This window comes from Saccopteryx leptura, chromosome 2 (assembly GCF_036850995.1).
Source record: "Saccopteryx leptura isolate mSacLep1 chromosome 2, mSacLep1_pri_phased_curated, whole genome shotgun sequence".
In the NCBI taxonomy this organism is placed as follows: domain Eukaryota; kingdom Metazoa; phylum Chordata; class Mammalia; order Chiroptera; family Emballonuridae; genus Saccopteryx; species Saccopteryx leptura.
The window spans coordinates 324,615,496-324,631,262 of record NC_089504.1 but is presented as its reverse complement, the minus strand read 5'-3'; the positions used below and the strand labels follow the sequence as shown (position 1 = coordinate 324,631,262).

General features: G+C 36.1%; 1 protein-coding gene across 6 annotated transcripts in view; it reads left to right on the top strand.

Annotated features, from left to right (window-relative positions):
- Positions 1–15,767, top strand: part of BCAS3 (BCAS3 microtubule associated cell migration factor) — a 614,901-nt gene that overhangs the window by 142,800 nt on the left and 456,334 nt on the right. For all 6 annotated transcript variants that reach the window (XM_066363166.1, XM_066363167.1, XM_066363164.1 and 3 more), the window contains exons 10-12: positions 1,761–1,837; positions 6,962–7,045; positions 15,484–15,654. In XM_066363166.1, coding sequence (XP_066219263.1) covers positions 1,761–1,837; positions 6,962–7,045; positions 15,484–15,654 — 332 coding nt within the window. The remainder of the gene's footprint in view (positions 1–1,760; positions 1,838–6,961; positions 7,046–15,483; positions 15,655–15,767) is intronic.

The following is a 15,767-nucleotide window of genomic DNA, read 5'->3' as shown; positions in this document are numbered from 1 at the left end:
TTACATATCCTTCTAATCAAGTGGGAGGAAGATAGAAAATCAACAGAAAAATAATAAATATATCACAGAACATACAAGTTTTTATTTTTTATAGTAAATGTCAAAGTAATTATTTTCATTTTTTATTAGTACTTTTTAAAACTTTTTAAAGTTTATTAATAATAGTTTTGAATCATTGATCATACATTGATTATTCCTTTTAGGATAAATAACATAGAATGGGGCTTTCTGCTAGGTAGCGTACAGTGAGCAGTGGTTTGCAATTTAGTAATGTGTTTCTTGTAATTTGGCTTTTTTTTTTGTCACGGGAAGAAAAGGTTGTTATACAATCTTGTTTGCGTCACGATTGTATAAATTTAGATTCCAAATTGAGACTTCAAGTATGAAATAGATAACCTCAGTTTGATCTTTAGTGTACATTTTAGAGAAAAACATTTGTAAAAATATTAACTAGAGACTTTTGGAATGATAAACCAGGAGCCCTTTAGGTAAGGCTTTTTGGGTTCTTTGATTCCGAAGTCTCTGACTAATCCCTTTAAAGCAATTTTGTGAAAACAGAAATAGACACATAGATACAGAGAACAGACTTGATGGTTACGAGAGAGGAGGAGGGTTAAGGGAATGGGCGAAAAAGGTGAAGGGATTGAGAAGTACAGATTGGTGGTTAGAAAACAATCCTAGGGATGTAAAGTACAGCCTAGGGAATATAGTCGGTAATTGTAATAACTATATATGGTACCAGCTGGGTACTGGAAATATCAGGGGGAACAGTTTGTAAAAGCATGTGCTTGTCTAGCCACTGTGCTGTACACCTGAAACCAATACAAAATTATATTGAATGTAAACTATAATTGAAAACACTTTTTTAAAGAAATGTCAAAACAGTTTTGTGAGACAGTGTAATATTATTTTATGTAGTTGAAATATGGGGTGATACCCTCCAAAGACTCTACTGACATAGCCAGGAGGGGAAATGATGGCCTTTTAGGAAAAAAGACATCACTGACTTGACTAAATTTTATTTCTTGGTTAGTAGAGTTCAAGTTCAAGATGGTGGCATTGTTGTTTCCATGCATGGATGGTGTTCACTGTCAGTAATATGTGATTTATTCTTGTTGAAAGGAGAGAACCTCAAAATAATCCTTTCTACTATTTTGTTATTGTTTGAGCTGAAGACAAGAAGAATTAGAGTGTTTTATGTAAACATATAGGATTGTGTAAATGGTCTCCCAGCATTGATTTTATGAGCCTTCCTTTGTGGATTGCATCTCTTTGGCCCCATACTTAAGTACATGCTCTTTGTCCCCCACTGTAGTATCTTCATTTTCTATTAGGTGTACGCCCTCTTTATCTTTTGCCCTTAAATTCCTGAACCAATTGTATCCTTCCCCTTTCTTCTCCAAACATTGTTGGCCTAACTTAAGAAGTTGTAGACTTAGGAATTTTAGATGTATCTCCATAGCTTCTCTCTCTTGTTCTATGAATAACTGTATAAAATGCCCAATTTTTACAAAAAGTGATTACCAGTTCTTCCCAGATTTGTTTCTTATAATGAAGTCAAAACCAAAGGGAAACTGTAGAGGAGAAAATAAAGAATATCATTCAGCTATTAAAATAATGACTAGAATTATGGGAATTTAATGTAAAACTTAAAAAATTTAAAAGCGTTTGTTTATTCTGTTTTAATAGCATCAAAATATGATTCATCAACAAAAAATTTATTAATAAAATTCTCAATATTGCTATTTGACATTTTTTAGGCTGTTATCCTTGTCCAGGGCCCAACATGAATCCTATTGCTCTTGGGAGCCGCTGGCTTGCTTATGCAGAAAACAAGGTAAGGCATGGCCCATGTTTGGGTTATTGGAAATGAATCAAGTTTTCAAGAATTTTCCCGAAGTGATTACGAAGCAATAATGAACAGTTAACTTACTAGCTTGTTTTCTTTGGTTTGGGTTTTGGTTGGACACCCAATAACTGTCCTATCTCTTGCTTAAGATCATTATTTGGACTGAACCTTAATTTTCTACACTTAGTTTTATATAAAGAACTTTACTCCATAAATCTTAAAGCACAGCATTGATAGTAGTTTCTGTAGAGCTACATAGAAAACAGGAGGTAGGAATGACTTTTGTCTTTATTGGCAGATTAGGAACCTGAGGCATAGAATAATTTAATACACTTTATTTATCTACAACTAAATCCAAACAAGGGTTCTTTTATTTGTGTTAATTAAATCACAGATCCTCACATTTTGTTGAATTTTCCAGTTATTTATCAATTTCATTTATCTATTAAGGTCATCATAACAAATAAAGAAACTATATTTATACATTGAAAGTTTTGTTTATGTCCAAATCAAAGCAAAAGGCAATTTTCAATTTTCAGAAAGAAAAAGTGAAATCCTTTTTATGCCATTTAGTGCCGTGCATATGAAATCTAAAAAAATTAGACTTCAAAAAAGACGATTATCTCGTGTCAATATATACTTGTTTTTAAAAGCATTTGCCGAAATTTTTATTTATTTATATATTTATTTATTATTATTATTATTTTTTTTTTTCATTTTTCCGAAGCTGGAAACGGGGAGGCATACTCCCCCATGTGCCCGACCGGGATCCACCCGGCATGCCCACCAGGGAGCCTGGTGGAACAATGCTCTGCCCCTCTGGGGCGTCACTCTGTTGCATCCAGAGCCATTCTAGCGCCTGAGGCAGAGAATCCTCAGCGTCCGGGCCATCCCTGCTCCAATGGAGCTTCGGCTGCGGGAGGGGAAGAGAGAGACAGAGAGGAAGGAGACGGGGAGGGGTAGAGAAGCAGATGGGTGCTTCTCCTGTGTGCCCCGGCCAGGAATCGAACCTGGGACTCCTGCACGCCAGGCCGACGCTCTACCATCGAGCCAACCGGCCAGGGCCTGCTGAAATTTTTTTACACAAGTCTTGATATGATAACTACAGTAATTATTTGGGGAATCCACAGGGCAAGTAAATCCCTCGCTTCTGGAATTTACCAAATGAAGATTCTACTGAAGAAAGTTACTTTTTTGGATGAATTCCTTGATACTTTTTCCAAAATGCTGTCTGTTTCAGGTGGATATTTTACATAGTACTGAGAGCCAGAATGCCATATTTTAATTCCCCACTTTTTTCTTTCTCATGATTTTCTATTATATCTAAAAAATAATAATAATAATTAGCTCTTTTCAAATTATCTTATTCAAACAAGAAAAGAAGTGTACAGTTCAGTGCGGTACCAAAGGAGTCCTCTAATGTTTATATCTGTAATAACGTTTTCTTTGGTATTGGTGACATCCAAGAAGTCATATAAATTGTCATCAGCTCTTATTGATTTGCTCTCATGTGTAAAAGATTACCCACTTAGAATTGTGGGTGTTATGTAAATAGTAACTTTTTTTTATGTGGAAACAACTGTCTTTATAGATGTGCAGGCTGGATGTGTGCCAGTTGTCTTTCCTTTGTAGAGATGAGTGTCAATAATGTCTAGTGTTATATAATGAAACCAGAAAGTGTAGTGGCATTCACAAAGAGTTTGCTAATCAGATGGTTGTTCCATCGTTTTGGAAGAAATGTTTCCAGATAAATGTCTTTCCATGGTATTTACATAAGCGCTACTATTTATTTATTCTATTTTTTTTGAGAGAGAGTATGGGAGAGAAATGAGATGCTTCAACTCTCAGTTGTGGCACTTTAGTTGTTCATTGATTGCTTTCTCATATGTGCCTTGACTGAGAGCTCCAGCCAAGCCAGTGACCCCTTGCTCATGCCAATGACCTTGGGCTCAAGCCAGTGACCTTGGGGATCAAGCCAGTGACCTTGGGCTCAAACCAGCGACCTTGGGCTTCAAGCCAGTGACCATGGGATCATGTTGATGAACTCATGTTCAAGCCAGCCACCCTGTGCTCAAGCTGGTGAGCTTGCGCTCAAGCGATCTCGGGGTTTCAAGTATGGGACTTTAGTGTCCCAGGTTGCCGCTCTATTCACTGTGCCACCACTCATTAGGCAAGAGCATTATTTATTAATAGTTTCTTACTGTTTTAGGGATAGGGCTGAGAGTTGAATTCCAAAATTTAATTAATATTTAGTATAGCAATCTTTTTCAGTGAAAATATTCTTTGACTGAAATTTTAGGCAAGAGCCCATGCATTTTGTTTGGGTTTGTTTTTCTTTTCTTGAAAAAAAAAAATTTTTTTTTATTTATAATGAGTAGAAGGGAAGCAGAGACAGACTCTAGCATGTGCCCCAACCGGGATCCACCTGGAAAGCCCACTAGGGGGCGATGCTCTGCCCATCTGGGGCCCTTGCTCTGTTGCAACTGGAGCCATTTTTTTAGTGCTTGAGGCAGAGGCCATGGAGCCATCCTCAGTGCCTGGGGCCAACTCGCTCCAGTCAAGCCCTGGCTGCAGGAGGGGAGGAGAAAAGATAGATAGATAGATAGATAGATAGATGATAGATAGATAAGTGAGAAGGGGAGGGGTGGAGAAGCAGATGGTTGCTTCTCTTGTGTGGCCTGTCCTATAATCGAACCTGGGACATCCACACCTAGGGCCGATGCTCTACTGCTGAGCCAACCAGCCAGGACGGGTTTGTTTTTCAATGCCTTTTTTTAACTGTACTTTTAACTCAGAAAACTTATCAATATAAGAATAATTAGACTACAAATAGCACAAAGCACACCCATGTGCCCTTTACTCAGACTGAGCTCTGAACCCTTACAAAGCAAATTAAGTGTATCATATTATCATTGAATACTAAGGTATTGGCCAATTTAATATTGATAAAATGCTTTTATCTAATTTCCCATCCATATTCCAATTTTGTCAGTTAAGCATATAATGTGATTTATAGATCTTTTTCTGTATAGTGCAAAATCCAGTCTAGGGTCAGGTATGATATGCTGTTGGCATGTACTTTTAGGCTCTCTTAGTATAGAATATTACCCTATTTTTCTCTCCATAAGATGCACCTGACCATAAGACATACCTAGGGTTTTAAGGAGGAAAATAAGAAAAACAAAATTCTGAACCAAATGGTGTGTTAAAATATTTAATAAAATACTGCACAAGCATTTCTCCCTCCACTTTTGGGGGGAAAATTGTGTCTTATGGAATGAAAAATATGGTATACAGTCTTCCTTTGTCTTTTACAACACAGAAAATTAAAAAAAATACAACCTACCTTTTTTATCCCATTCTGTTCCTTTTTTTTTTTTTTTGATAAAAGAATGATTTTTGTTTTGAGGGTTTTTTTTTGTTTCTTTTCATTTTTCTGAAGCTGGAAACAGGGAGAGACAGTCAGACAGACTCCCGCATGCGCCCGACCGGGATCCACCCGGCACGCCCACCAGGGGCGACGCTCTGCCCACCAGGGGGCGATGCTCTGCCCATCCTGGGCGTCGCCATGTTGCGACCAGAGCCACTCTAGCGCCTGGGGCGGAGGCCACAGAGCCATCCCCAGCGCCCGGGCCATCTTTGCTCCAATGGAGCCTTGGCTGCGGGAGGGGAAGAGTGAGACAGAGAGGAAGGCGCGGTGGAGGGGTGGAGAAGCAAATGGGCGCTTCTCCTGTGTGCCCTGGCCGGAATCGAACCCGGGTCCTCCGCACGCTAGGCCGACGTTCTACTGCTGAGCCAACCGACCAGGGCCGTTTTGAGGTTTTTGATGTTTTCTCTTGATTATATTGAAGTTATATATTTCCCTCTTTGCTATCTTTTTGCATCTATGTTTTTGATGTGGACTCATGGATTTACGTTTTTTTTCAGTGGCTTTTAATTTTTTTCTGTTTTATCAAATTCTCCCAGAGTTTATCAGTGAGAACTCCTTTAAGATGGTTCTTGTGATATTGTGACATGCTTTCATTAAGTATTTTTTAAAGATGTTTTCTTACTTGCTATTTTAAGAATATGAAGAATATGGCCTGGTTCCTCGTACTTACCCCGTCTCAGCCTTGGAATCTGCCACTTTATGATATTCCTGGTTCCTTAATACAGTGTCAGTGAAGAAGACAATTTTGATGTTAGAATAAAATAATAAAAGGTTTGCATATTGACCTTTATCAAATGACTTGGTTTTAGATTATGGAATGCGTTTTTTTGTTCTTATGTTTTGGGAGAAGTAGATTCTTTGTGAATTCTCTAGGCTTGTAATAATTCATATCACAACATGGAGCTGTTCTCATACTCTACTATTTTTCTTTAATTAAAATTTAAATATAAAACTTTGGCTAAATAGATGTATATATTTATCTATTTTACTAAATTTAGGAAATGTAGGAGCAGTGGGGGAATTTAATCCTGGTTTATTGCTCAACACTTGTCAATCTAGTGATTGACCTTGAATATTGGCAGGTAATTTATTTACATCAGGCACGAATAAGGGCATGCCTTTTTCATTCTAACGGTAAGCCCTCTAAAGTGGATAGTTACTACGTGTGTCATAGTTGATTTATCCATAATTTGTCCACTCTTCCACCGGCACAGTTGGCAATGAAAATATGGCAAAATCTTTTGTCCCAATTTTTTAAAGTTTCCTTTTACAATCTTTATGTAGGAATTAAGAGGACAAAACCCTAATTTACTAGCACATTAAATGTTTAATATTAGGAAGTCATGTCTAAGTCTTTTGATTATATTCTTAAATTTTATTTGTTGAAAGACGGCCAGAGCCCAAATTCTACCATTTCAGAGTTTATGAATTCTTAAAAGACTATTCACCTTGCAATTAAAAATCGTATTTGAGCATGAAACGGCCTGAGTGGCACCAGGAGATTATAAAAAAGGGCTAAAAGTGTCTGAGCAGGGCTTTTGTCTGTTTGTATGAAATATACTTGTGCAAACATTCCCTCCCACCACCATCATTACGCATGGTAAATAAGCTCTATCCTAATAGCTTGTATAGTTAAACAGTTTAATAGAAACGACTTTCTGGTTTTTCGCTCTTTTTTCCAGCTGATTCGATGTCATCAGTCCCGTGGTGGAGCCTGTGGAGACAACATTCAGTCGTATACTGCCACAGTCATTAGTGCTGCTAAAGTAAGTATTCAGTAGTCTCTGGGAGTTGTGATTATGTGGAGTAATTATCAAGTTTCTCTCCTGAATTGGATTGAGAGTCTTCCCTTTTCATCCATAAGTGTAAGAAATTTAAGAAATGAGTTACACTTACTCTGTCACTCATAAGAATTGGTGACTTTTAAATGATTAGGTGTTTAATTTCTTAAGGTTCATAAATAATACTTTATATTCTATTGTAATGATTATAAGGTTTATAGTTATCCAGTTTTAAATATGTATTTCTGTTAGCTAGATTATAGCGTGTTATGTAAATATGCCACTTTTGAAAGAAGCTGTTCATGTCTTAAGTAGTGTCTTCTGGATTCTTCTGTGATTTGCATTATTCTACCTATACTGACATCTCTTTGCGTCTTTGAACAATAATAAATCTTTTTGACATAAAAGAAATACTATTCCTTATGAAAACTTGAGTCAAATCCCTGGCACATTCAAAGATTCTTTTATGTCACAGGGCTCCCCCCCTGCATGTTTGTCACATGAGTTCTTTTTTTGTGTGTGTGCTAGGGTTGTGATGATGGCTCGTAAACTTTATGCTGATTATAAGGTATTTTTATAATCACTGTCCTTTTGAATTCTGAAGTATACAACAAAACAATTCTAATAATAGGGATGACATAGTGAATCTAAATAACAGCATGTAATAAAAAGCACAGCTATTCGGAAAAGAACAATAGTTTAAAGCAAACCACAGGGAGGGAATCAGAGGTCACACTGTTTTCATGTAAAACAAATACAAAAATACTTCAAGATTGATCACAGATGCTTACATGATATGCTTTAGAACATACTCCTTGGTTTGATGAGAGAAGTGTTAAGTATTTTTCATTCAGAAAGGTAAATACTGAATGTTTTTATGCCTACAGCACCATATATTTTAGATTTCAGAGTCTTTATAAAAATTGTTTACTTCTCTCCATTGTGTATACCAAAGCTATGATGGTTATTTCAATGAAAAGAAATCTGAGACAGTAATTAGGGAGTATCAGTGTTATTCAGTTAGTTTATAAGATACATTTCTCAAATATTATAATCTTTTTAGACTTACCTGTCATACACTTACATCTTCAGTACTACTCATTTTATCATCATGTTGAAATGTTGAATAATTTTTAGTTATGTGATATAAGATAATTTTTCAGTTCTTCTTTGCTATAATTGAGTTTTAATGTGCCTACATAATAGGAAAGTGCTCTACTTCATTCAGTAATTGTAAGCTGTTTAACTGTTAGTTGACAGTGGGCATGCTGGAATGAGACCAGAATAAATATGCTTTGAAAAGAACAAGCCTGAACCTCTTACTTTTTATATTCCAATATTGCAAACTGTGAAGAATATACTCATGTCCTCCACATTTAAGCTGTAAGAAGTTACATTGATAACCCCCTCCAATTTCTAATGGACTGTTGGTCACCAATGAAATTAGTGTTAATTGAAATTTATTGTTAACTCTGGCAGTGTATAAAATTATTCCATTGGCACTTGAATAAAGTGGTTGATATTTAATTTTTATTAATTGCTTTTGCCGATTTTAATTTTTATTTATGTTTTTGTTTGTAAATTTATAAAATGAAAGAAAAAGATAACTATGACCTGGCACCCATTCCTTTTTTTATTATTTTAAAAAAAAATTTATTTTATTTTTTTATTAAGTGAGAGTTGGGGAGGCAAAGAGACAGGCTCCCACATATGCCTCGACAGGGATACACCTGGCAAACCCCCTACCAGGTGATGCTCTGCTCATCTGGAGCCACTGTTCCATTGCTCCACAACTGAGCTATTTTAGCACCTGAGGCAAGGCCATAGAGCCATTCCCAGTACCTGGAGCCAACTTGCTCGAATCAATCGAGCCATCACTGTGGGAGGTGGGGAAAGAGAGAAAAGGGGGAAGAGTGAAGAAGCAGATGGTCGCTTTTCCTGTGTGCCCTGACCAGGAATTGAACCCGTGACTTCCACGTGCTAGGCTGATGTTCTGCCACTGAGCCAACTGGCCAGGGCTGGCACCCATTTTTAAAAATATATTTTTATTAAAATATTTTTTTTCAATTACAGTTTATATTTAATATGATTTTGTATTAGTTTCAGGTATACAGCACCCGTGGTTAGACAATCTGATACTTTGTAAATTGTTCCCCCTAATATATTCAACACCCAACTGGCACCATACACAGCTATTACAGTATTATTAAGGCACCAATTTCTTGAGAAACTTAACACATCCAATCCAATTATGTATTGTACCCTGCTCCTTTAACTTATTCTTAACTAAAATGTCATGAAATATTTTTGAAAACTTTTTCTTTTTTTTTTTTAAGTCATTTTTTTTTCTTCTTCTTCTGAAGCTGGAAACGGGGAGAGACAGTCAGACAGACTCCCGCAGGCGCCGGACCGGGATCCACCTGGCAGGCCCACCAAGGGCGATGCTCTGCCCACCAGGGGGCGATGCTCTGCCCCTCCGGGGCGTCGCTCTGCCGCGACCAGAGCCACTCTAGCGCCTGGGGCAGAGGCCAAGGAGCCATCCCCAGCACCCGGGCCATCTTTGCTCCAATGGAGCCTTGGCTGCGGGAGGGGAAGAGAGAGACAGAGAGGAAGGGAGGGGGTGGAGAAGCAAACGGGCGCTTCTCCTATGTGCCCTGGCCGGGAATCAAACCTGGGTCCCCCGCACGCCAGACCGACGCTCTACCGCTGAGCCAACCGGCCAGGGCCTTGAAAACTTTTTCTTATATTTACATGTTTATCTGTGTTCTTAAAGACTTCTGTATTAGAGACCATGAATGTTTTGAGATTTAAAAAAAATATTGTTGAATTATTTTTCCTAAAATTCTGTCAGAAATAGAATGGGTCTTCATTTCACTTGGGTATTTTATGCGGGAAAGATTGGAAGGTTGGGATGATCCCTCCCTCTCCCCATCCCCGGATGGTAATTTCTCCTAGTAAGTTACTGCATATTAGAAAATTTGTGTGTACATTAGCTTTCTGAGGTATTAGGCTGAGTACATCAAAATTATTCCCTAAGTAATATAATTATAGATATATAGTTTTTGTAACTATTATATTATGGATTATATTCATATATTAGTATGGTCTCTTTTGAAAATTCTTAGACTTTGCTGTAAAAGGCAGTGTTAAAGTTTACCAAAAAGAGAAAAATCTGCTGAAGTTATCTTCAGACCCAGAAACCTCCAGAGCATCCTAATATTTAAGAATAAACATTATTCATAATGATGACATTATCACATATTCTTCATTAGAATAAAAAAGAATTGGATTATGCTTAACCTTGTTTTATGACGTAAGATCATGTTGCTAAAACTTAACAAGAGCGCCTGACCAGGTGGTGGCGCAGTGGATAGAGCGTCGGACTGGGATGCGGAAGGACCCAGGTTCGAGACCCCGAGGTCGCCAGCTTGAGTGCGGGCTCATCTGGCTTGAGCAAAGAGCTCACCAGCTTGGACCCAAGGTTGCTGGCTCCAGCAGGGGGTTACTCGGTCTGCTGAAGGCCGGCGGTCAAGGCACATGTGAGAAAGCAATCAATGAACAACTAAGAAGTTGCAACGCGGAACGAGAAACTGATGATTGATGCTTCTCATCTCTCTCCGTTCCTGTCTGTCTGTCCCTGTCTATCTCTGTCTCTGTAAAAAAAAAAAAAAAAAAAAAAATTAACAAGAGCATTATGAAAAAAGAAAGCTATAGTTTGCTCATGAACATAAAAATAGATAGGAAAAACCCTAAACAAAAAAGTAACAATATATGGTAACAATAATGTGGCATAATCCATTTGGGAAAATTCCACACTATTAGTGGTTTATTACTCAAAAATCAATGAGTGTATTCTGCTATATTAACAGATTAAAAGGAAAAAAGGATATGATTATCTCAATATTGCACAAAACTAGTTTGATAAAATCAAACATATATACATTGATGAAATATTTTAGTAAATAGTTTTAATTTCCTATTCTTTAGATTTCACTTTTTCTCCAATTACCAAATTGTTTAAATATGTTAAACACGGTTATTTTTAAGTACGTGTATGATAACTACAGTATTTGGTTTTGTTTTGGTGTGTTTTTGTTGTTTGTTGAGGCTGTTCCTCATTTAGATGCCTTGACTCGTTGTTTGCCAGACTGTATTTCAGAAATCTTTCGCAACAATTTTGAGTTTGAGATGATACCAGAGTCCTGCAGCACTCTCAATCTTGGGTCACCTTAATCCAGTTTTAGTGATCCAGATTACTTAAAATTATTTTAAGAACACTCACTTGCAATAGCTGTGAGAGCCTGATTAGTACAGGTTCACTCTTATGTTTGTTGTATATCCCTGTATGTTCCAGCCCAAAGCATGGACGGAAGGTCACTAGGTTGACCCCGTTGAACACGACCACATGGTTCCACAAGTCTATCGGAAAAAAAAAAGCCCCACTTAGTCTCTCAGTAACACTACCTGGAATCATCTAGGTCTTAAACATCCTGCTCACATGAGTAGATTTCCTTATTCTCTTGGATATGAACCTAATAACACTTCACTGTCTTGTTAAAAATTTCTTTCATTTTCCTACATTTTTTCATTGGGAAAATGAATCTCATTTACCTAGACTATCATTGAAAATAGAAAATAAAATTGGTTATTTCTTACCATTTTTATCATGTCCAGGTAATAATATTTTTTGAGATATAACAGGGAAATCATTTATAAAGCCCTGTGGTCTGTGTTTTGTAAGAAGATGCTCATCTTAGAGCAAAGGCACACTCATTTTATTGTTAGATCACTCTCTCAGGAAAAGTAATTAATATTTTTCTCTGGTCTAATGACAGCTTCTTTTTTGGCTTCTTGAGGGTACTTAACCACTTTGTTATATAGCAGAATTAATTTTAAAGATTTTATCTTTTTGTTTCACTATATACTTGTAAGTAAGAATATATTAATTGTCCATGTACCTGGACCTCCACAGCAATACTCATTTTTACAGTTTCTGGGTTTTCAAATAGCACTTAAAATTAATACTTATACTTTTAGATTTTTTTCCTTTTAATTTCAAAATAACTTATTTGTCTTTTCTTAAGAATGTAATAGTGATGAGTTCTATGTGGTGGTGATAAAGGAAAAAAATTGATATTGAAATCGCTAAATTGAATTATATTGGTACATTTAAAAAATCTTGTTCCATATTTTCTAGTTACCCTATAACTGTCGTATTTGCGTTTTTCTTTAAATGTGTTTTAACCCCAGTGTGGTAAATTGATTTAATAAAAATGCCTCTATTTTCTCTTGTTATCTGATAACTTCTTAATGACAACCAACAGGTTTTGTGAGAGCAGCACCATTAGCACTAATGGATAGGGATGACAACTGATATGGCATGAGAAAGGTTAAAGATGACTAGTGTGACCCTTTGACAAATCTGTCTGCCATAGAACAGAATAAGGACCATACTGAATTGAATTTTTGGTCATAGTGGGTCATCTCACATTTGTTAAAAACTTATGTTCAGTTTTCTTCCAGATAGTTCTATGGCTATGCTTAAGATTATTCATGTACATAATGAACTTAAAAAAATTTTTTCACCATTTGATGAGAAAGAGAAAGAGAGAGAGAGAAGCATCAACTCGTTCCACTTTGTTGTTCTATCTAGTTGTGCAGTCATTGGTTGCTTCTCGTGTGTGCCCTGACCAGGGGTGGAGCCCAGGACCTCCGTGTATTGGTAGGATGCTCTGTCCACTGAGCCACCCCTTTAGGACTATAGTGACCTTTTTAATTTAGAGACCTCATTTTGTGAAGTCTCTCCATCTAAATTAACATCTCCATTTGGCCTAAGTGGATTTTTTTATTCCTAATTTTTTCTTAGCCTTCACCAATTTTTGTATGTAGTTGAGGAAATCATCAAAGTATGCCATACCTTTTCTACTCAAGTGTGGTGAAAAGGCTAATTACGCAGCACTGTGATTTAGGTATCTAACCATGATATGTGGAGATTATTAAATAACATTATATATTTCTTCTGAACACTAGTGTTCATCAATGTGACATGGAAACAAATTTATTTTAGAAGCAAAGGTCTTTACTAATGTAGAAATGTCTAGCACCCTCCTCTCACCTCCTACATTAGATACTGGAAGTTAGTAAGCTGTGATAGATAGTACTATCTTGTCACTTTGATACAAAGTGCAGATTTAATGACTGTTAAATTTTAATAAGATGATCCCTCTGGTAGTCATTATTTTTTTAATGAGAAATATCTATAACTGTCCATGTAATTTGATCCTTTGTCTATGAAATTTAGTACCCTGTCCCCCCCCTCCAAGTTTTTTCCTAGTTTTTTATATTAGCTTGTCCCTTTATTTGTGTCCTGCTTTTATATATTATTTCCCATTTTCTGTGTGCTCCAGTTATTTTAGTTTATTTCTATTCATTGGTATAAGAGCATGAAATAATAGACTCGAGGGCAAATGGGGAGGATATACAACTAAGACTTTAAACCTGAAAGGCATTTCTTTGATAAAGGGGTAGCTCTATTTAAGTGGAAGCATCTCCATTAGCATTAATGGAATAAGTACATCAGCCGAAGCATCTCAGAGGTTAATAAGGCTTCCTGTCCAGCTTCTGACATCAATACATAGTGGCGCCTGATTTTGTTGGTCCTTCAGAGGCTTTCTTGACAACAATCTAACAGACTCTGTGTAAGTCATTTCTTGTGAATTATTGAAACAAATGTTTGGCTGTTAATTGAGGAACGCTGCTGTGTTTTATAATCACTGCAGTTTGAGTTTTTAGCACTAAACAAAACAGTTACAATTGATTTGTGGCTTTTTTCTGGTTTCAGTCAGCTGTAAATTATATCTTTTTGCTTGAATTTAGCAAATGGCTTTGCTGGTCATTTATTTAAGTATTTATTAAGATACACTATTGTGGTCTTCATCCTCCCACCCCTTCTTAGTATATGTGTGTGTTCTGAATTCATGAAGTGTGAGATCACAAGTAGTAACAGGAATTAGATACAAGGAAATACTGGAGAGTGGTTGAAATCAACTTTTGTTGATAATAGTCCTGGTTTTAAATTCTGGCTTTGTCATTGGCCAGCTGTTTGAGCTGCTGTTTTACTTATCTTCTGTAGCCTGTCTTAAACTGTAGATTCTCTTAAACTGAGGTGTTTGAGGAAATCTATAGACATTATTTATATTTAGAGCCTTAACCAATCCCAAAATTATAGTAAATTTTCCATTGAACATAGCCATAGTAAAATAATGCATACATTACTGGTGTTTGTTATATGGTGTTTTAATGAAAAAATTCTTTGGAGAATACATTTCCTTTATAAAATTCTCATCTAATTATTGTTTAAGTTATTTATTTTCCCATAATTATTTTTAAGAGAGAGTCTTCCTACTAAAGATTAATTTGAAGTATTTCAATAAAAACTTTTTCTTCCAATATGAGAATTGGAAAAATTAATTCTAAATGTGTCATGTTATACATAATTTTTAATATAGCCACGTAATCTAGACTCCTTCTTTTGGCTCTAATGACTAGATCTTTTTGCAGTGTTTGTGAATGACATAATTTTTTTTTTTGCTTTAGCTTTCTTCCATTCAGACAACCCCCCCTCCATCTTACCTTGATGCTGTTGTTTGTCAGTCTATATGAGACTAATCAAATGAGGTTCCCCCAAAATAAAAAGCATTCATACTTACTGTTACCTATTTGCTTTGAAGTGGAAATATAAGATAATTATAAAGTCTCTTAAGTTATTCTTAGTTGTAATTATATGTTCAAAGCATTATATTGAATTGTTTTTCTACTATCAGAGGCAAAAGAACCTTTTCCTCCTAACTTTATATAATATTTTATTCATTTAATAATTTGTATATTGGATGAAGACTATATTTTTTGCATGCTATATCTTGATATATAATAGTATATAACAGTATATTATAGATTATCTTTGTAATTATGGTGTTTTTCACATAGGGACTACAAGCATCCTAGTCTTTTTCATGCTAAAAAATAGGTTTCAGATTAGATTTAGAATATTTCAAAAACTAGAATATTATATAATTTCTACTTATTATGTCACATATTCTAAGTTATATATATTAAGAAGAGGGAAAGAATTTTTATAAAATTATAAATGTATCCTCATGTGAAACAAAGCTTTTTAATTATTTCCCTATGGTTTTATTCTCACCCTGCTGACTTTGGGGACTCTACTGATACCATTCAGTTAAGCTGATACTGAATTTAAAATCATATGAAAAGGCAGACTGAATTTCTGTGACAGTTCATTTGAGCTCATAAGAGAATAAAGAATTTAATGGGTATGAAAATTAACAAAATGCATATTCCAATTGCGAAACAAATCCAAATACTGATAAGCAGTAATTTATATTCTCTCTTTCATTGTATAGACTTTGAAAACTGGCCTGACAATGGTTGGGAAAGTGGTGACTCAGCTGACAGGCACGCTGCCTTCAGGTGTGACAGAAGATGATGTTGCCACCCATAGTAATTCGAGGCGGAGTCCTGTGGTCCCAGGCATCATCACAGTAATAGACACTGAAACAGTTGGAGAGGGCCAGGTAAGAACTTGCGGTGCATGGAATATCCATTTTCTACAGAGGATTGGCTGACGGAGAATGTCATCTGGAGTCAAGATTAGCCAAAATGTACTTGGCCTTGTTGGTTGTTAATT